This window comes from Homalodisca vitripennis, chromosome X, assembly GCF_021130785.1.
Source record: "Homalodisca vitripennis isolate AUS2020 chromosome X, UT_GWSS_2.1, whole genome shotgun sequence".
NCBI classification, from domain to species: domain Eukaryota; kingdom Metazoa; phylum Arthropoda; class Insecta; order Hemiptera; family Cicadellidae; genus Homalodisca; species Homalodisca vitripennis.
The window spans coordinates 24,029,649-24,053,265 of NC_060215.1; the positions used below are offsets into that span (position 1 = coordinate 24,029,649).

A 23,617-nucleotide genomic window follows, 5' to 3' on the forward strand; every position below is an offset into this window, starting at 1 on the left:
ATGAAACCAAGTGACAAGGGGAGCCAGTGACAACATAGTGTGAGGTCATCAAACTTTGGGTCTCAATTTAAGGATAGTGTTTGTTGAAATCCGGTCTGTAACCTTAGGACTTTTTATCATTACTGTCTACCTCATATTTTTTTATCCTTATCCTTATTTTGTTTGATGAGTCCCTTTTTTTGTTCTCTTAGGACAGGAGTGACAGGATATTCAGGATGGGTAAGGTTAGGGAGTAGGGGTCGCCTCCTATCGAGATCCATGAGGAAGAATTAGGGCACTACATCTCAAAGTCATGTCTCCCTGGAAGAAGGGGAGGCCAGCTCTGAACCAGCCTCTACGGTCAAAGTAGTCAGGGGGTGGCACATCCTTGTTGAAGCTAGCAAGAACCTCTGAGGTTAGGGAACAAACCCCACCAACTCCAACAGTTATCTCCCACAGTAGACTAGACCTATCGAATTGCCCATGAACCCCACCAGAATCTCGACATTTGCAGTTACTGATGTGCCGCTCCTGGACATCCATAAGGTTGCCCAGATTTTAGTGACACATCGGTTTTTGCTGTGCCCAGTGGTAGGTTCAACTGGAAGGTGAACCAGCCAGAGGTGATCTCTGCTGGGTATGATGAGTCCTTACATAGAGACTGTCACATAATGGAGACATTTAGAAATGAGGCTAAAAAAAAGCTGGTCTCTCCAAGACATTTCACATGTATCTCAGTAAGAACTCATCACTCATATGACCTTTTCCTCACATTGTTTTGCTCCTACGTACACACTCATATGTACTGGAGCTTGGACTTCCGCCAATTGTAGACTGAGGGGCTCCATATTATGGCCGGATTATTGGTTTTAGTTTCATTTTATATTCAGACTGTGACATTTTGCAAATACTCAGGAACAGCATCGGCAACGCAGCAAATGCTTTATTGCGAGAGAACAACAACTTCTTCGACGACTTCTTCGTTAATCGGCCTGTCGTATAATCAACAGTCATTCGTAAAGACCTTGTGATTGAAGCTCTTAGTTTAAAAAAATATTTTGTTGAAGGAGTTCTTTCAAGTATTTATATTGGTCTGTTTTGCCTTTTGAATAATATATTACCTGTAACAACTTGCAATCAGTCGAACTTGTCTCAACAAACAGAATTAGTTATAAAGAAATCAATACAGAGCTTGTGACAGTTTTCCTTCAGGTGAGCTTGGTGCACATCAGTGGTGTAAGTAAGAGGCATCAGATATTGTGAGGTGAATTATAATTAGGATGGAAATAAAATATAATAGGACGAAGACCCAACTGATGATTCCTACAATGTATAACATCACCATGGAAGATTCCAACTGGATTATGACTTCAGCATTCATTATATTCACTATGCAGACAGGTAATTTATCTTGGTTTGTTATATAACATAAAAAAGTAAAATGTAATTTGTAATGGTTTCTTTTTATTATTATTCTATTGTTGGGGATAGTCAATTTTGGAAAAGCATCAGTTTCAACATACCTCACATTGAAGTTAGCTTTACAATAATTGTTTTGTCACGAACAATTAAATCTCCACACAATATATTTTCTACAGATTATTCCAAAACATTAAAAGTATTAGATTGTACAAATAATTGTATTGCAACTTCTTTTCACTAGAGATCATTTTGAAACCTTCAAAAATTTGAGAATAAACTGTTTGATCTTCAAACACATTCATAGTCGATCATGACAGGTTTCTATTTAATAGGTTTGATTTAAAATTAGTTATTTTATTACGATTTTCTAATTAGAAAAATGGAAAGAAAGTACCTTTACCTCACATTTTTAGCTAGTGTATTTTGGATCAAAACTTTGATTTCCTCTACTGGAATAACAATAAAATACTGTTAAGAAAATTAAGTTATTGTGACATCCCATAGGTAGAATAACAATGATTTTAAACTTTGTGATTCAAAACAGATTACGGTTTCCAGACCATTGATCCTTTGACAGTGTAGTTTTAGTGTGTCAAACACAGCGGGAACAAACTAATTAAAAACTCAGGGGTTTATTAAAGCCAATATACCTTTTGTAATTTTGGTGAGATAAGATAATTTTTTACTCATATTGAAACTTACAATAAATCTATGACAGTATTTCTACTGTATTATTATTTGTATGTGCTTGAACTTGTTTATTAATGTCAGATAACAAAAAAAGGTCCTTCCCAAACTGCCCATACCTTATTCAAAACTTCATTTTTACAACAAATTATTGGTTTGGGATAACATATCACAATACCAAACACTTTTCTAAAGAAAAATAAATTTTAGTAACATTAATAATCCACAAGTACGCCCTGGTAAGGATAATCACTGATTAATAGCTTATCCTACAATAACTATATATGACAGCAGTCTGTTGAATATTGTCAATATTCAACAAAATAAATCTAGCATAAAAACAATTTCTACATGTTTTCCTTGTTTTGTCTACATTGCTCCCTTGTCTTGTTTTGTCTTGAAAGTTACTGTCGGAATAATTCAAGAATTAGCCACATCATCGAACCACTCAATCGTAATGAACCATTGGCTCAAAATGTTTCACACAATTGTTTTCAGCATATAAAAATAAAAAATTCATCTCTCTTCAAAGAACTCTCCTTCAATCTCTTCAAACAATAAAATTTTGGGGAGTCAAGCAGAGTTAAAAATAATACCCCTCAATTGTTTTAAAATTATTCACATTTGGACCTAACTGTTTATTATGGTTGTTGTTTGCTACTCAGATAAATGGACCTGGTGGTCTAATGCAATGTATTTCCAATTATTGATTTTAATTATTTTTATTTATTCAGCACATAGGTATGCGCAGGGTCCATGATTTGGAGGTGCCTGACATAGGAGGGAGTTTAGGAGGTATGGAATAAACTCCCCCCTCCCCCCCAACAACAAAAGGAGGGGTCCGGTGGGCCCATCTCCTGAAAATTATGAAAATTGTCCTCAAAATTATGAATTTTGAAACTTGTTTATAGGTAATTGTGTCATAACAATGTCAATAAATATCGATCTTTGATAGAAGCAGACATTTTTAATGGAGGAAAGATAAGTTTAATACAAGATATTAGAATTAAATAAAATTATTTATTTAAAATTCGCATAAAACACTTGTAGAAAAATTACAAAAGAACTCGCCTTTATCCTGGAATCATTACTTTAAATTCCTCAATAATGTCTCAGTAATTAGCATTCAGAGCAAGTTCTTGTTCAATGAGTGGCAACATCAAAAACTCCAACCTCTCTTGCGTCATTGTTGTTCTAGCTTAGCTTAGAAAAGCATCTCTTTGATTAAGCATTTGTCACTGGTATTACCATAATCAATTTCAATCATCTTTCAGTTTGTCTATACCCATTATTGTGAGTCGTTGAACGGGTAAAATATCAAACATCTGTCCTAATCTTCTTTAGTTTCAAAATAGTGATAGTTTTGGATAGTTTCAGTAATACGTGAAGACACTTTTCTTTTCAAAGCAGGAACCTCTACATCTATTTTTTCTCAAACTTCTTTTGCAGAATTAAAGATTTTGTTAAAAGGAGTTTAATTTCTTTGAAATGAAAGATTTTCCTGGAGCATTTTAACTCCATTCATGATTGTCAAAAGGTTAACATGTGATTTTCTTTACTTGAAGTGTACATATCAACCATGACTAGATTCAAGCAATGGCAACAGCAGTGTACAAACCTATCTCTTTACATATCTCCTTACAGTTAGCTTGAACTCCGTTATTGAATCCAGACATAGCGGACATAACTTGTTGACACACCATCAAAACACACAGAAATTACAGAAGACCAATCAGTTTTTAAATAATTTACAAGGACCTTGCTTAGTTTCTGGAATTTTGTTTGGTTCATTTCTGCAAGCAGACAAATCTTTCAACAGAACAGTTATTTTGGCTTCATTAAAATATCTTATAACTACCAACATTTGTTCATTGTGCTCCAACTATGATGTTTCATCGGCTATTAAACATATCTTTTACCATTGTACAGCCTGTAAAATATTCCATATGATAATTTTGTGCAAGGCTTTTTTCAGATTGCTTTGTATGTGGGTACTGGTGTATGCATTTCGAGGTGATTCCTCTAAATGATGTCTCATTACAGGATAATAATTCTTCAGGATTTCGACCAAACGTAAAATCAATCCTTTATTAATATTACCCTCAGTTTCTCTTTGCCCTCTAAAGGGGTATTCCGATTTAGCTAAACACACCATAGTATTGATCAGTCTTTCCATTATACTACAATTGTAATTTCTTTCACCCTGCTATTTGGATAAGACCTCTTCTTTTTGTTTGTTGAGCGAAACATTGAGCAAACAATTTTAACTTTAAGTGTGGCACGTTGAGGCATGATGTGCTTTGAAATACTCCTTCCAATTTTTAAATTCTGCTGTAACATAAGCTTAGTCTTTGTGACCCTATTTGCCTGAATCGTTGGTAGAACGGCAATGAAAATTAAAAAAAAAACTGAATCTGCTGTGGGTTGGTGAATTCAAAGTTGGTCACAAATGGTTTATTTATGTTGTTATGATCGATGCTAACTTTCATCCACGTTCATACTTTTTTTTCAACTATCTTTTTGGTTTGAGGGTCCCAAAATGGACATTTCCAATTATAACTAAAGTTTAGTTTCTTGCTTACTATCACATTACTTTCTTGTACAGGTTTTGGATTGTTAGAATCCGGCTGTGTGTCACTAAAGAATGAAGTAAACATCATGATGAAGAATGTGGTTGATATCTTCCTTGGTGGAATTAGCTACTGGCTCTTCGGCTTTGGATTCCAGTATGGCTACGGGCCTTATACAAACCCTCTATTAGGTGTGGGAGACTTTGCAATGGATGTACCAGTTGGGGATGAAATGATGGGTGCTATGTTCACCGCCTTTCTATTCCAGCTGTCTTTTGCAACCACCGCCACTACAATAGTGTCTGGAGCAATGGCAGAAAGGTAGGTGATAAGTATTTTTATAAGTCCAAGATTATTTTTGTCTCAAATGTACACTTATATTAAAGGAAATATAAAGCCATCAACCGTAGAAATAAGATTTATTAAGAATATTTGTATACTTAAAAGAGTAAGAGCGTTTCCCTGATAATTAAAAATATATTTGAGTCATGTAAATAATTCTTCAAGAATTAATAATATGTAAGATAACAAGAAAATACTTTAAACAATTTTATTCTTAATTTCTACTTTATTGGTGTTCCTTCTTCTCTCAGTAATGACATAAAAAGGCTTAGATAGCAACATTCAAAATAATGTTATAACTCTTATTTGTTTTAGTTTATAAGGCTAGTGTACGCACACACATACACTATTCCTTCCTGCAGAATGTTCAAAATGTAAACATTTCAAACAACTCTTGATAGCTCATACATAGGACACTTCAATAGATGTGGTCTAGAATACAAACTCAGTAAAATGCATAATCTCAGTAACACAATCATTGTTGAAAAATCCAAAATACAATCCTTTTGTGAGAGAATTTATATAATTCTGTACTGTCTCACAGCTGAAATGGACAAGTCTGAACTATAACCATTTTATAGATGAGGTTGGCGATACTGTTGCCAGTTCTTTCCTTTTTTTTGTTCTTTTAGGACAAGAAGCTGAGAAATTGCACCTAGTCCTATAAGGACCTCTGTGCTGCTTCCAGAGAGACAGAATATTCTGGATGGGTAAGGTTGGGTGAATATTTTTCCTCCTGTTGAGATCCATGATGAAAAATGTAGGGCACTATATCAAGTCATGTCCCCTTGAAAGAAGGGGAGACCATCTCTATCTAAACCAGCCTCTCCAGTCAAAGCAGGGAGGGGGTTGCACACCCTTATGTCTAGGTTGGCAAGAATCTTTGACTCTTAGGGAATGAACCCCACCAGCTCCAAAAGTCATCTCGCGCTGTAGACTAGACCTATGTATCGAATTACCTTTGCGCCTCAGAATCTGGACATTTGTGATTAGTTATGTGACGCTCCTGGACATCCATAAGGTTTCCTAGATTTAAGTGACATATCAGTTTTTGCTATACTCAATGTGTGTTCAACTGGAAGGTATAAACCAGCCAGAAGTGAACCCTTCTATGGAACAAGCTCTTTCCTTACAACACATGTAATCCAACTTGCCACTATGTTATCAATTAAATATGAGCTTTTATGAGAGGTCCATGTGTTAATCCTTTTGCATTTGTAGGGTTAAAACTGTTTGCAATGTCAAAAAGTTTGAATACCTAACCTTGAATTAAAGCCAAACTACAGTATGACTAATATAGCTTGAAGATTCTCGTAAATGTTGACAATCAGATTTGTTTGTTTTTTGTTCAGATGCAATTTCAAAGCTTATTGCCTGTTCTCCTTCCTGAACACGGTGGTGTACTGTGTACCTGCTGGTTGGGTCTGGGGACAACATGGCTTCCTCAACAAGTTGGGTGCGATCGACATTGCAGGCTCAGGGTGTGTCCATCTCATTGGTGGAACTTCAGGTTGAAATCTCTACTCGTAATATAATGCTGTAACACCACGAATTAATACATTTCTCTGCACTAGTAGTTCAAGGGTCATTCAAAAAGTATCTGGACTGGTCTGTTATCTCTGCTAATAAAAGTTATTAATTTACAATCATATATATATATATATATTATATATATATATATATATATCACATGCATAACATTTTTACACCTTATCACTACACAACTTAGGGATCAGCTGTTGTCCTTCAAATCCCAATTCTAAATTTATCACGGCCAAACCAACCTATGTTCGTGACGCTCGGCTGGCCAGTGGGGCTGCATCTCATGTCACTGAATCACTCTGTGTATGGTCACTGTCACTCTCAAAACAATCCACCTCTCCTGTGTAAACATTCACTTCTTCTCTGCTAATTATCCCATCTCACCCTCTCTAGCTCACCATTCTCCTTTATTATTTTACACATGTTGTTATCCCTTGTTTACCCTTTATGTGCCCTGATTGTGCATGCTAAAGTGTATGTTCTCCGTGGACTCTCCGTCAGTGTGGACCTCTGGAGCCCCCCTAGAACTCTCTCTGGTATCGTCTCCCTCTAATCTCGTGCGCTTGGTCCATGGACTCCTCTCGTGGTTGTGCTCGGGAAAGACAACTTCTCTTGGTGAGTGACTTCTTTGGAACATTCCATGAAATGTTCTATCCTTAAATTGTTTCCTTAAATTTGTCTGAAGCTAGAGACTCCAAATGGTCCTACGAACGTTAAAAAAATTACAGTCATGTGCAAATTAATCTGAACAAAACCAATTTCAGTTAAAAACAAATATTTATTATGCTAATTACATAAGTTTTCACATTATACATACATTTAATACTTAATGTGGCCTCCTTTTTGCTTGTATTAACATTTCAAGTCTCTTTGGCATTGAATCGACCAGTTTCTTGCACATTTCTTGAATTTCAAGGTCATGAAACCAAACCTGAATCAGGGCTGAAATCATCTTTTCTTTAGTTGTGCAGTCCCTTTTTTCTTAATCTTTTCTTACAAATGGACCAGCGATTTTCTATTGGATTGACATCAGGCGAGTTTCCAAGCCATTCCAAGCGCAAAAATACACTGTTCTTCCATGAATTTTTTAACTGCCTTGGATGCGTGACAGGGTGCAAAGATCTTGTTGAAACACAGTAATATTTTACGTGATAGTCAGCTTTCTAGTTTTTTTAAGTTCAGGAATCACTCTGCTTTGTAGAATAGGGATATATTTCTCACTGTTCATCATTCCAGATATTGGTACCAAAGGCCCTAAGCCGAAAAAAATAAGAAAAACGAAAAAAAACCCCAAAAAATTTGTTTAACTTGTTGTTTTACTGTTTGTTGCAAATGTTTCGGTGACACAGGTTCATTATCTGACCTTCTTACATGGGACAACTTCCTACCTTGGACTTCAAAATGACTCTCGTCAGAAAATAAAAACCTTCCTTCAATTCTCAACTTTCCAAAATTTGTACTTTTTTTTGGCCCAAGCCAACCATTTTTTTCATCATAGCGGCTGTTAACAGTTGTTTTTCTTTGGCCTTCTGGCTTTTCTGTTAACGGCCAAAAGACGTCTTCTGTGACTGTGTTGAGTCATGAATATGAACCCCAGCATCTTCTAAGTCGTTTTTAAGATCAAAACTGTTTTTTGACGTGACAACGTCTTAAATTAGGTTGCGGCTCGGCTCGGAGTCACTCATGAAAAAGTGTAACGCCCGGTAACGTTACGATGCCCGTCCAGTGGGGTCCGCCGCACGGGATCCGCACGGGATAAAAACAGATAACTGTGGGTCCGCCGCACGGGATAAAGCAGATAACTATGTTTATTCGTGAAAATGTGGAGTGCTTAGATTCGTCATTTACAACAACTACAACAATAAAGGTAAATAATTTGTACACTGATATTTCATTATCGTAAACTATGATTGATTGATTAATTGTTAGATTGACACAAAAGTTGAGAAACTGAGTTTATAGGTTATGTCATACTATTGACAAATGTTGATAGTGTTAAGTAAATTATTAGTTTAAATCACTCTGCAATCAATCGTAATTCAGTTCGATTGAGAAGAAACAGCGCGTATTGCTAGTCAAACATTTTAAAATAACAAATTATAACCTCTAACCTGTCATAACAGTGCGACCAAACAAACGAACTAAACTGACCAATCACCACGCGCGGAGTTAGAATTTAACTGTGTTTAGAAAGAATTTCAAATTCCAATTTTAGTAAATGTTTTATTCAACTTTACCATTTACAATAACAAATTTTAATTAATTTCAAATTATGTACAATGTTTTAGTAAACAAAATATATTTCTATAGTTAAAATTTGTGCAATTCTTATTTTCATTCAATTCCTTGTTCCTATTGTGCAATTTAATAATATTCATATCAATAAATATTCTACCGAGAAAAAGACGTTGTCACGTAAAATCTTCGCCCGTAAAACCGACTTTAACAGGCAAACCATAATTTTTTTTTTTTTCAGAGTGAAGTTTACTATTTCTTAACAAAATTGCATCATCTTTGGTTGTAGTTTTTCTTTTTCTTCCACACAAACCCTTTTTCTTTTAGGAGATATTGATCCGGTTACGTTTTTTTAACTTAATAATATTATTTACAGAGCCCAAACTAACACCACATTGTTCAGCAATCTGTCTTGAGTCAAAGAAGTGTGTTCATGCAGAGTTTACAACCTTGCTTCTTTTCCTAGGAGTTAGATCCATAATAAACTAATATCGAAAATAACCCAAGAACTCACCAAAATAATCGGGAAGGTTAAAAAATGACGACACAAAGACAGTAATATCACTTAACCATGTGCAAACATAAACATAACCTCAAAAAGTGTTGTAGTGATGTAGAAACAATGAATCACATGTACAAAAGAAATAACACCACATCTGCAGGTTGGCCAATGCCGAAAATCCAAATTTACCTCTCTGTTCAGATTAATTTGCACATGACTGTATTATCAAATAATTGATTGATTCATTTTAATTTTTTTTCTCTACACGACAGGATGTGATAATGAGTTCTGCTGCCTCCCCTCCTAAATCCATAAACCAGTTCACAACTAGTTTTGTATAAGCTCTAAGTTTTTTGTTCTGAATGTTTACTAATTGTGTTGGCAGATTTCTAAACACAATTTTCATTACATAACGAAAAATTACTAATGTGAATCCTTATTAATCACTCAATTTATCAAATTGGATGGACTAGGGGATATTGTAGCAGTTAACATAGAACAGTAAATAATTTATCTTACACCTGGATTCCTCATAACAAGTATAAACATTAAAGTTCTCATCTTGATTGCCTTTCACTGCTCTAGTGTCCTAGTATGATCTGATATAATCAAATATTGCAGCATTGGCCTCAGCAATAATGCTAGGACCCAGGCTAGGCCGATACACGCACGGAATAAAGCCCTTGCCCCTTGGATCACCAGTCAACTGTGCCATGGGACTATTTGTTCTGTGGTGGGGATGGTTGGCTTTCAACTCTGGAAGGTAGGTATCAAAATTATCATTATAATACAAATCTTCTCGACAATTTAAAAGGCATCAGTAATTAAGTTACTGTTTGCTTTAATAAACTTGTTTACTCAGCACAGTTATTATTTTTTTTATATAATGTATTAAAAATTATATTATCACCAAATTTTTATATCACACTCTCGGTATAAAGTAATTTTGATAATCTGACAGTCTCAATGATATTGTTGGATTACCAATACTCAATGGTATTGTTAGTACAATACCATGAATTAAAGGATATTATTTATCTTATGGTAGTAATAAAAATCTAGCACTTTTATTAGAAACTTAATGTTATTTTATTCCTTTAATTGTAGCACTTACGGTGTGAGTGGACAGAAGTGGCAGTATGCAGCCAGAGCTGCCGTGTTGACGATGCTTTCTTCTTTCGGTGGAGGCTCTGTTGGACTGTTCTACACATTATACTCCAATACGGGACATGTGGAGATTATGGACCTGATAAACAGTGTGCTCGCTGCACTTGTTTCCATCACAGGTGGGACTTGCACAGTGTTCATATAAATTATTCCTATTATTTATTTAAGACACCAGTATGACAGCAATAAGTGCAAATAAAATAATAAATGTTAATAATCCAGATTTTGATGACATTTCCACTGATCATTTAAAAGTATAATGTAACATCTGGAGAAGACAGAGTTTTTTATACATAATTTATATCATGCAACAATATGTTATTCCTAAGTGAAATGTTTGTACTTTTAGTACATGTATGAACATGTAATTATAGTTCAGATTCTTTTAGTTATCTTCTGTGAAAGCAATATAATATATCATAACATTGATGACAAGTCACTTAAGAAAACTCAGTGCTCTAATACGAGGGCGGTTTGATAAGTCAGTGACTTTTTGAATAAAAACAATTTTTTGGCTAATAAACATTGTATTTTTCAATATAATGACCTTTTAGCTCGATACATTTAGTCCAGCGTTTTGCTAATTTTGCTATTACCTACAAATAAATACTAAGTTCTCTTAAGGCTCTTGAAATAGGTGTTTGTTTCAGTAATAACTTCTTCATTCGACCGAAATCTCCTACCGCCCAGCCATTTCTTTAGGTTTTGGAAACAGGAAATAGTCACAGGGGACTAAATCTGGAGAATATGCTGGATGGGGTAGCAGTTCGTAGCCAAATTCTTTAGCACTTTCTTCTTTGCCAAATGCGGCTGTTTTTGCTTTAAATCAACGTCGAATCTGTCCAAAAGCTCTGAATAATATTCGCCAGTGTTCATTTTACCCTTCTCAATATAATCCGTGTGAATGACATCCCGTGCATCCCAAAAAACTGTGGCCATGACCTTGTTGGTTGCCATATATTCACCTTGGCCTTCTCTGGTTCACGTTCACCCCGAGCAACCCCCTGTTTCGATTGTTCCTTGGTCTCTGGCATGTTGTGATGGATCCATGTTTCGTCCACATTTACAAAACGGCGCCAAAACTCATCCAGATTATGGCTTAACATCGCTAAACACCTTTTGAAGTGGTCACACGGTTGCGGTTATAGGGCAAGTGTGAGTAATCGTGGCACTCATCTCATGGAGAGTTTTTTCATATCCAAATATTAGTGTAAAATGTGATGTACCCATTCAGTTGAAATACCTACAGCATGAGCCAACTCATGCACTTTCATTCTCTGATCATCCAATATCCATGGATTTTATCGACGATTTCCGGTGTGATCACTTCTTTTGGGTGACCTGAGCATTCTGCATCATTAGTGCTGGTATGACCACAACAGAGCTCTGTAAACCACTTCTTAAATATTAAAATTGAAGGTGCCGAGACCCTGTAGTATTTATCAAGTCTTTCCTTAGTCTCAGTGATGAATTTTGTACATAAAAATTAATGCTTAGTCAGTACACAAAATTTGCTTTTTTTTCCCATTTTCGTGAAAATTCACAAAGTTGTCTGCTTTAAACGGCTATTAAACACCAACACTGCAAGATGCAGATTGCTCAAAATTAGAAAGTTATACACTGATAGATTACAGCTGACTGGAGCAATGTTGCATTGTAAATTACTGCGTAGGAAATTCAAAAAGTCATTGACTTACCAAACCATCAAAGTAGTAGAACAGTCATATTAAAATAAAAGAAAGCAGTATATTTTGTGTGTCTCCATGCCTTTGTTTTTATAAGTTTGGCATGATCCAGCGGGATATTTCCTGTGTATGGTCTGGGAAGCTATGCTATCTGGCAATGTGGGCAGTATATTGTGTGTGTGTCACTATGCCTTTGTTTTTATAAGTTTGACTTGTTCCAGCGGGATGTTTCCTGTATACAGCCTGGGAAGCTATACTCATCGGCTGTGTGGGTGGCGTTTTGTGCTGTGTCACCATGCCTTTGTTTGACAAGTTTGGCATTGATGATCCAGTTGGTGCATCCTCTGTCCATGGTTAGTCTGGTTGTGTTCCCAGTCATGTTCTGTTGATTACGAGGGATGGCCTTTATTCATATTTTACAAGAAGTACAAATAAAGAACAGTGCTCATCAATAATATAAAATTTCCCTTATTTCCAACTTTACCTATTCTGAATATCCGGAAGCAAGCGCAAAGGTCCTTTATGGACTGTGCAATGAGAGGTTTCTCAAATTTTTGTCCTACGAAAACAAACAAAACTTTTTGTCAAGTTTAAAATAGTTTAGTACTGTATAACATTTGAAACTCTTATCATCTTGACATATTTTTGTTGTTTTAAATAGAGGTTTACAAAATAAGATGTTTAAGATAATGGCTTTAAGAACTTCATTTAATGTGATCAATTTTCTTTAATCACCTGGTCAAAAAGTTAAGATGGCATTTTAATAACAACTCTTTTCATATATAGTAATTCTAAAATTACATACTGAAAAAACAATACACTTGTACATATCTTGTACATAAATTTTGACTTAATCGGATTTTAAATTTCCGAGGTATGAATTTTCAAAGTTACAGTTTGGTTGTTATTTATAGTTCTATATTCTTCTATACATTAACTTTTTATATTCTATAAATAAACACAGGTATCTATATTTTTTTATCCTCGAGTAAAGTGATTCGTATGGAGACTGAAAAAACTATGCGTAAAAAATTCTGAGAGAACGACTCAACCGTCTAAATTTTTACCGCTCACGGCAAACAATCTGCTCTGCCACCCTCTAGCTGCGGCTCTGATTGTGTGATTATAGTCTAAAAGTTGTTGGTGAAAGATGACTTTTGTTTATCAGTTCTTTGTTGTGGTATATGTTGTTTATATCTAGTCGTAAATGTTCTGTCAGTCTGCGCTCATTTTTGTCCAAAAGGTTTCTGGTTCTATATGTTTTCCTGAATGATAAAGTCCACTCCATGTCTCTTAAGTTCTTTACTTCAAATTTGTTGTGTTGTATGATTGTATTCAATACACGTAAATGTTTTATTAATCCTCCGTTTTTCGAAATCATTTTGGTATTTTTTCGTAATTATGAAAAGAAGCCCTTAAACAAAAAATAATGTGGACAGATTATTGATTCTACAAAAACAAGCTATACGAATAATGCTAAATTTAAACTGAAAAGAATTTGTAAAAAATTTGTATCCAAGCCTCTTTTCTCGACAAGTAAGCTTTTTTAATAACGACTCCAGTAGTTAATGATTGGTAGTTGATAAATAAAATTATTAGATTGACCTCAGTTATGTTTTATTTATGATGTAATTTAAGTTATTATTACATTTATGACACAATTCTTTGCATCTATGTGTACAATCTGATTAATAAAGAGCATTTTGATTTCATTTTACACCTAGTCTATCTCACATAGATAAGTTAGTTTAGATGTAATGTACAGGAATCTGTGGGATCTGGGGAGTTCTGGCAGTGGGGTTGTTCTCTCAGGACCCCAAACCTCTTACCACAACAAATGGAAGGACAGGACTACTTAGAGGTATTGGAGTATTTAATAATACATCATAGTGAGTCACTAGAAGATAGTATTTTGTTACTGGCATCGGTAACTTGTGGTACTGGTCTTTTGGAGTTCAAAGATTTTGTTCTAAATTAACTTGAATTCATTCAGGTAAATTCAAACAACAATAAATTATTCAACACCTAAACACATAATGGAATAGTAAACAGATGAGAAAGATGAGTACATGTTAGACGATAAAAATTGTACATTTGTGTTTCCAGTATCTAACGTTTAAAAATAGAAACATACAAGGTGCGGCTAGAAAATAACTGGATTAGTATTGGCGAAGCCACAGAGCGGATGCAATAAGATTGAATATCTTACGGCCAGTCACGCGACTCCCCCTCCCACCACTTCTCGAGTTTTGTCTGGCTCCCGTACTTATTGTACCCGTAGCGCAGGTAACCTTTTGACTGTCATCAAAAACATGTTGAGTATCCAGAAAGAAAAGCATGTGAACATAAAATTTCTTTTCAAACTTGGAAAATCTGCCAGTGAAACATTTGTAATGTTACAAGTGTACAGTGAGGACGTCAATTGATGTATCGGAAATCCCCTGCTTCTCCTCAGCAAAAAAAGCGTGAATGACAAAAATCAAAATTCAAGGCTATGATGATTTGTTTTATGATATCAAAGGGATCGTGCACAGGAAGGATTAAGAGGGGCAGACAGAAGTACTACATTAACATCCTGCGTGAGTGTGTACAGAGAAAACGGAACGATTTTGTGGTAAAACAAGTCATGGATCCTCCACTAGGACAATGCTCCAGCTCACAAAGCTTTGTAAGTAAAGTCATTTTTGCCCAAACACAACATCCCCGTCTTAGATCATCCACCTTACCTGACTTGGCCCCCTGTGACTTTTTTTGTTCCCTAAGTCGAGTCACCTTTGAAAGGAATGAGATTTAAAACTGTTGAAACAGTAAAAGAAAAAGCGACGGAAGTCATCAACATGGTTATGGGAAATGATCTGCAGCATTGTTACGTACAGTGGAAATTTTGCATGGAGTGGTTTAGAGATCGAGGAGGGGAGTACATTGAAGTGGATAACATCAAATTGTAGATATGTGTAAGTAAATTTTGTTTTCAGCCTCAGTCCGTTTATTTTCTAGCCACACCTCTTAGTTATACTTGGTCTTAGTAGCTGTCATATAACAATATGTATTATCATGTTTTAAAAGTCTGATACTCAACTGAGAATGTAACAAAATCATATAAGTAAAGCAAATATGAAAATATTGGTACCTATTCGTAAGGCTTTCACATAAAGATTTACATCATCTTTGATGCATGTCATAGTTCTATAACAAATGTTTTATTATTGGCCAATACATTTTATTAAAAAAGTCTGATTATACAAGGGTCACTCTGAAAGTTCTGAGATCTATAGAGTTTTTGTACTAGATTTACCAAACATGCGGCGTGATCAAAGTAACCATCAAGTTTGCCTTCCAAAGAAAACCGACAACCGCACAAATGATTCTTCACATTAAAGAATAACCAGAAGTCACACATAGCGAGATCAAGCGAATGATGGGGGTGCTCAATTGTTTTGATGCATCTTCTGCCGAAAACTCCAAGGTTTTTGCAGCAGTGTGAGAAATGGCATTACCATGGTGCCAAATTAAACACTTCATGTTCAAGTGTTGATAAAATTCTGGCAAGCATTACTCAGTGTACCAACTTGAAATAACAGTCCTCAATTCCTTCAGCTTTCACCAGTCCTGTATTCATGAAGAAAACAGCATACATTGCTTTCTTCACCGATCATTGTTTTTTGACAATTGTAGGGATGGGTCATCTTCAAACACCCATTTTAAAAAGTCACACAATATTATTCACAGTTCTGCGGATCTAATCACTAGGGCTTCAATCATTAAATAAGTGCAGTGTCTCTCCTCTTGGATGTATGATAGCACGCATACATCTTGGAGGATTCTGTGAACCACCCGTTACTTGCTTTCCCACACACATCACCTCTTATTATAATAAGTGCAAAATGAGATCAGGACAGTCCAGTAATGTCTGAGTTTTCATAACTCTCTTTTCCTCTAAAAATGTTCAGTTCCAATGGTTATCCAAGCTGTTTTATTGCTCTTTATTGTATAGCTAATGATTTAAATGGGGAAGGCTGTTGTTTGAGAAGTCAAAAAATTTTAAGTGGAAATAATCTAAGCTAACTGCACTTAACCCAAGGCAAACAAGATTTACATTAATTTCTATAATGATTCAGAAATTGTTTTCATTTTTGTAACTGAACTGTCTTTTAGGTGTTTTTATGGAGAGTAGGTTTTTTACTTGCTAAGAATATTATATTTACAACACTTGATTATAACACAATTATGATTCCATCAAGTTGCAAACGTCGGGATTGATTTTGATCAATCAATCACTTGGTAATTACAAATATTTAAATTATACAGGCCATTTTTATACATACTATGAAGAACTATATTTAAAAAATGTGATTGTTCTTTTTTTACCTCACCTCTTTTAAATTTTGTTAAATAGTTTTCTTAACAAAAAGGATTATGGTTTCACTTGAAGCCCAGACTTATCTTACATCCCTGTGATACTTGTGTCCAATAGGAGGTGGATGGTACCTGTTAGGAGTGCAAGCGTTGACCTGTGCGTGTCTCGGTGTGTGGAGTTTTACTACAACATTTATCATCTTGTGGGTAAGTACAAATGGTTCTCACAAAACAATTGGTTTTATTTTCCGAGACTTACTAAATAATGAATACAAATACTTTATTGTTATCCAAACTTTACAGGTTGTCAACAAGGTTATATAACCCCCACTTCTTAGCTCTAACTTCGACTCATAACATAAGACATCTTTAGTTTACTTTTATATAAATACAATTAAATCATATGTTTTATAAAAGTTTTTACAGAACTACATTAACTTAAGTGGTAGTTGCTAAAAATAATAGTTTTGCTAGGATAATTTTGAAACTCATCAATAGAATAAAATGGGTTAGAATTGGGCCATGTGTATAGTTTATTTTTGAGCTGATTGGTATGTCAGTGTTTATTTACATATTATTCAAGAACTAGGTATGTGGAATTTGTCCTTTGCCAACAAGATCAATATAATAGTACAGTAGCACATTATAAATTTACAAATTTTAAATTAAAACTTAAGAGTGGAATATTTCTTGATAATTAGTTTTTCTTAGTATCTGAATGTTCAGTTTATGAACAAAGCCGAAATACAAAATTCTGTTCATCTTGTTTTCTTTAATTAAAGTTCAGTACTGGCAAAGGTGAATTTTAATGGGCCAATATCCTTATTACAAACATTTAACCGGTACATTTAGGTTTCATCTTCCTTGAAATCTATTGCCCACAAAATTGTTTATACATGTTCTAAATCTGAGCTACTTCAATGAAATCCTAGCCAACTTATTCAGTGTTGGTTGTCTCCAAACAAATTTGGATTAAAATTAATATATAGATATTCAAATTATGTGTCATGTAACCCTATCTCAGGGCAATTGCACTGTTTTCTACAATATTTACAACACTTCTAGTTCACTTCTTATTATTTGAATAAAATAAGTTTCTGCAACATATGGAGAAAAAGGCAGCACTACTACTTCTATTCTACTAGATTTCAGCAAGGCATTTGATTGTCTGGACCATGCTCAACTTTTAGTTAAATTAGAGGCAATTGGTATCAGAGGAATTACAGCCAGATGATTTAATAGTTATCTGTCAGACAGGCAACAGGTGGTTGAACTGGCACACACAGAAAAAGGATTAACCAGATATATGAGATCCAAAGTCTTCCAATTTTTAAGAAGTGTGCCACAGGGATCTGTGCTGGGCCCTGTTCTTTTTTCTTACTAACAAATGACTTACCCACTTATTTGGATGAATATACAACGACCATCATGTATGCAGACTATACAGCTCTAATTCTCAGTGACAGCACAAGGAAGTTTCAAGTCACATTGCAACAGAGATGGCTGTTCAGTACTGCCACAGCAACAATCTCGTGGTAAACGAGGCCAAATCTAAGCAGTTTGTCATGCGATGCAAAAAAGAAGAGGTAGGATTGCTACCATACCTTGAAACTGTAGATGAAGCTAAGTACCTGGGTGTTACAAGTGACAAAGACCTCAAATGGACCACTGTTTACAACCTCTGAAAGAAGCTTGCCACAGGACTCTACGTTGTCAAAAGAATTAAGGTAATAAGTGATAAAAATACATCAACAATTGCTTACTACACTGTTTTTTACTCTCATCTTAGCTACTGTCTTTCAGTATAGGGCAGTTCAAGCATGACAAATATACAGAGACCACTTGTTCTTCAATAAAAGTGTATTCGAGTTCTGGCAGGCTTACAGCCCAGAGATACTTGTCGAAGAGCCTTTATTGACCTCAATATCATCACTGTAGTGTCTCTCTATATACTACAACTGATAATGTATGTACATTGTAACAACTTGACAAGGGGCAGAGATCTGCATACATATAACTCACGCTGGGTTGCAAACTTTAATTTACTAGCACACAGAATGGCACTGGACTCGGAAAAGCCATCTTACATGAGAGCTAAGTTATTCAACGTCCTGTCTGAAGAAATCAAATTTTTAGTTTACTATTTAAGTAAACATTAGTACCCATAGTTCATTATATAATGAAGTACATTCAAGTATAGTAACTTGTACAAATAAATATGTATGTATGAGTAAGTTAACACATTGACTCCAGCCAACTTTTCTGCATTCTGATTATCTTTAAGTCTGTAATGTCTCATACCACAGTAAAGGTTTTAACACCAAATTGAAATTGAAAACAAAGTAACTGACAAACTATATGAAATAGCCGAAAATTGTTATTCTTTTTTCACACAAGTAGCTGAAAAGACTTTAAACCAAAATAGAAAACTACAAAACCCCCAACCAAACCATACAAACTATCTAATCTATCCTCATTTCTCAACATTAAGCCCCACTACTGCCAAAGAAGTAGTGGATACAATAAAATCTTTCAAAACCATAACCTCAAGTGGTGTAGATGAGTACAGCTTAAAAGCAGTCAAGCACTGTGCAGAAGAACTGACGATTCCCTTGGTATCCATCATCAACAAATCCTTTTCTGATGGGTATTTTCTCTCAGCACTGAAACTCTGTAAGTAAACCCAAAACATAAAAAAGTGTCAACCTCTACTCTTGAAAACTATCAACCGATCTCACAAACCTCAACCTTTCCAAAGTGACTGAAAAATTTGCACTTCAGAAACTGCTAACGTTTTATTACACAGAATAGTCTTAACAGCCCCAACGAACATGGGAAGCCAACACAGCAATTTTCAGCCTGCTAGAACACATAATAGAAGAAATCGACGGTGAACAATACATTAATGGTCTCTTACTAGATTACAGTAAAGTATTTTTCTCTGTAGGGCACAACCTTATTTCAAAAAAGCTAAAACAATTGACAACAATTAATAAAAGTGAAACACGCGTTTGACAACTGTACTACTACATACAGGTCAAACTTTCAACCAATGATACGAGGTGTCCCTCAGGGGTCTTTTCTTGGCCCAATCCAGTTTATCATTTTAATAAACGACTGCCCTAGACACATCCAACATCCAAACACCACTTTCATTATGTACGCTGATCACTCCACCCTACTGTAAAAAACAACACGGCAGATGCTATTTATGACATTGCAACTACATCCCTGACTACAGCAGTGAACTACTGCAAACCGATCACGAATGACCTTGTAATTAACCCTAATAAAACAATCAAAATCAAGCTCAGTAAAAATCGTGACCCCATTCCTGATGTCCCAAACATACTGGAAGAAACAAATACAAAGTTGCTAGGAGTCACTCTACACCAAAATCTCACATGGAATTAACACCTCAATAATGTATGTAAAATGATGAGCTCTGGAGTATATGTGGTGAGACGAATAAAATGGATTAGCAATCTAGAGGCTTCCAAGATTGCTTACTATGCTGTAGTTGATTTCCACATGAGATATGGGGTTGCAGCATGGGGCGGATCATCGCTGGTAATCTCAACAGAATCCTCATCAATCAAAAAATGCCATAAGGGCATTAAGGGCATAAGCTGACCTTCATCAAGGAGAAGGTATTGACAGGCATTCAAGACACTTGCCATTCTGACAGTTACTAATCTCTACATCCTTCAGGTAGTCCTTCATTTTGACAACCTCAAACTTGAAAAAACCACGATTTTCACACTTACAATACAGTGCATGCAACAAGATAAATCCTTCCTTGACAATGGACAGCCCTTTTCAAGGAAAATTCCTTGTACATGAGGCGTAAACTGAAGAACCTATTGTAATGTAATCTCCAAGCTTTGACATGAATCCATTTCTTCATGTCATTAGATTTGTAATTTATAAATAAACAACTTATACTATAGCTAGGGACCCTTTGTTCGAACAAAAGCAAAAGAATTTGCTTTAAATTTTGAGAAAAGTGATTTAAAGCGAAAGCTGGTTGGTTGGATGGTTTTAACACATTGACTGGGGTGGACACAACTTTCTGCTATGTTCTAAAGTTTAAGTACTTGGTCTATGTTATCTTTTAAACTTTAAACTTCCAGATAGTGAACCGAATCCTTCCAATAAGGTTGTCAGAACATGACGAGTTGCTCGGAGCTGATCTGGCCGAGCACCGCATCAAACACCGGGGTGTGGGTGTCAGTCATGCCGTCTCCCAACTGTTTCTAACTCACCCGAACACATTCAACTTCCAGTCAATCCAAAACATCGGAACAAACCCAGGTACAGGTAGTCGCTATTCACATATTCACACAGCAGATTTATCAATAAACACTTGACAACCATTCATTATCAGTTTGGTACAGTCCAGTGGTATCTTCATTTTGAGGTAAAGAGGATGTTGTAGATACAGTGAATACGTTAGCTTTTTGCTTTATGCTATTGTAACAAGTACTTCAAACCATTTTTATTAGTAAGTAAATAAAAAACTGTATAAAAAAATAAAAGTATGAAAGAACAAAAAGAATGTTCAATACATCTTATAGGTGGTTCCTGAGACAGGTTCTAATAAGCATTAAGAAACAAACATTTTAGAAAATGAATGTTATGGAGTTGAAATTTGATATGACATCACTTTTAAATCTGTTGTGGTAACTTAAAAAATATTGGCTGAATGTTATTACTCGTACTACCTCAAATTACAAAATACAGTGTCTAATTCCCATTAACAACATATTTTCCCACCTTTGTTCTACAACTCACCAGACTGCCTTGGTGAGTCCGTATCTTATATGTAAGCAACGTCATTTTTTTTAAGTGGACAAACCAGCCAATAATGCAGAATCGTGATGGGTGACACTAAGTACTTGGTGGCAGAGTTGCCTTCAACAATCTCGGCTGGTAGATAGCTACTGATCTGGATTTTTTTGTTGGTATCAATCAAATGCCTTGTTTATTGACCCTGGTGATTCTAGGCAATCTTGTCAATGGTGTGAGTGTCATTTATTTCTCGTTCATCTATTGGCTTGCTTATTTTTGAAAACTTTCATTCTATGTTCAGTTTTTTTTTTTTTTTTTAGTAGAGGACATTTAATACAAATAGTAACCCAAGCAATGGGTTCAGAATACGTCTTGAAATAAATATTATTTCGATAAACAAATATGTAAGATTTAAAAAATACAGGGTGTCTATAAAAGAACTCCGGGGTTTAAAAAATTAATATTTTTAAAACTATAAAAGATAGCAACATTTGATCAATTCCTTTGAAACAAGCAGCTCAAAGAGTTTTTACTCATACCAATTGGGAATGTTTCTCTCAACAGTTGGCAGCACTGCGGAGCGTTGACCTTGAAATGACGTAGCGGCTGCGGCAGGCAGTCAGTGTCGTCTGGACTGCCGCGCTATGGCGACCCCTCAACATAAGGCTCAGTGTGTTATTTGGCTCATAGAAACTAATTTTGTTGTTACTGTACAAAGAAACTTTCGACGTAGCTATGGTGTTGACCCGCCTACAGACAAAACAATTCGTCAGTGGTTAAGTGCGTTCAAGGAAACAGGAAGTGTTTTGAAGCAAAAGTCGCCGGGTAGGCCGCGTGTGCCTCAAGAGAATGTAGACAGAATCCGAGCTTCATGCACTCGAAGCCCTAAGAAATCGGTAACAAGACGCAGTCTGGAATTGGGGTTACCAAGATCAACAGTCCATAAGGTAATTCATAAAAGATTTCGTTTAACTGCCTATAAGATTCAACTTTTACACCATATCAAACCGGCAGACAAGGTTAAGAGATTCGACTTTTCTGTTTCCATGCTGGCTAAAATTGATGAAGATAATGATTTTTTTTTAAAGTGTGGTTTTTAGTGATGAAGTTACTTTTTATGTGAACGGAACTGTAAACAGGCATAATTGCAGAATTTGGGGTTCACAGCCGCCCCATGAGTTTATTGAGTACGAACGTGACACGCCCAAAGTGAATGTTTTGGTGTGCTCTTATGCATGACAGAGTCATAGGTCCCTTCATTTTTGCCGAAAGGAATATCAATGGTGATGTCTATTGTGACATGTTAGAGGAGTATGTTTATCCTCAGTTGGATGACATTGAGGCGGAGAAAGGTTTAGTTTACTTCCAACAAGATGGGGCGCCGCCACACTTCAGTTTGCGTGTGCGTGAGTCACTGGACGCTCGTTTCGGTAACAGGTGGATTGGAAGGGAAGGACCTATTCCATGGCCACCAAGGAGCCCTGATATGACTCCGTTGGACTTTTTCTTCTGGGGGCATATCAAGAATCTTGTTTATGCGGAGAGAAAATTCGAAATGTTCGCCATCTCAGGGAACGAATAGTGAATTGCGTGGTGTCCGTTCCCCCAGACATGCTCGCCAGGACATGGGAAGAGGTAGAATACCGTTTCGACGTGTGCCGTGCCACTAACGGAGCTCACATTGAACTTTACTAAGTTGTTAAAAAATCTTGAAAATGTAAGCTTTCTAATCATGTATAAAACATGTATGTACGTTTTTTACTTTATTAAAATATTTTGTCTTAAAACCCCGGAGTTCTTTTATAGACACCCCGTATAATGAGTGTAAATGTAACGAGATTTAGTTGGTGATTGAAATACTTCACAATAAATTTATAATACAATGAAATATATTGTGATACATACTCTCAATAATGGCTACTAAAATGCATTTATTGCTTTCTTACACACTCTTATAGGTTTCCTATATTTAATATTATTTTACTTCCATCCAGTTATCAGTTAATAGTTGCACGCATTAAAATAAATAAATTTTTTCTTAGTATAATGTATAAGAATTTATTGGGAATAATTTCTGAGTATTTTGTGGTAAAAAGATCTTTTAAAATCCCAATATTACTGTAAATATGCAGTACTGAGTATTTCAACATGTTGCAGGGCACGAGGCATACTTGAGCGAATATGTACAGCGACAGACCCAGCTGCAAAGCATTTCTGCTCACACTTCGTTCCGCAACAAACTGAATGAAATTCACATCAAAGATCCTAGTTACATCCCACAATATGCTTGGGTGGAATAGTTTATGGATGATTCAAATTCTGTGTGATATAAAAGTAGT

At 35.5% G+C, this 23,617-nt stretch overlaps 1 protein-coding gene across 1 annotated transcript; it reads left to right on the forward strand.

Annotated features, from left to right (window-relative positions):
• Nucleotides 1–1,054: 1,054 nt before the first annotated feature.
• LOC124368788 (putative ammonium transporter 3) lies at nucleotides 1,055–23,617 on the forward strand. Its single transcript, XM_046826161.1, has 10 exons — nucleotides 1,055–1,380; nucleotides 4,694–4,979; nucleotides 6,353–6,510; nucleotides 9,901–10,042; nucleotides 10,387–10,565; nucleotides 12,353–12,484; nucleotides 13,897–13,992; nucleotides 16,606–16,694; nucleotides 20,621–20,801; nucleotides 23,436–23,617. Exons 1-10 carry the CDS (start codon nucleotides 1,260–1,262, stop codon nucleotides 23,576–23,578), a joined length of 1,527 nt encoding a protein of 508 aa, XP_046682117.1. The 5' UTR covers nucleotides 1,055–1,259; the 3' UTR covers nucleotides 23,579–23,617.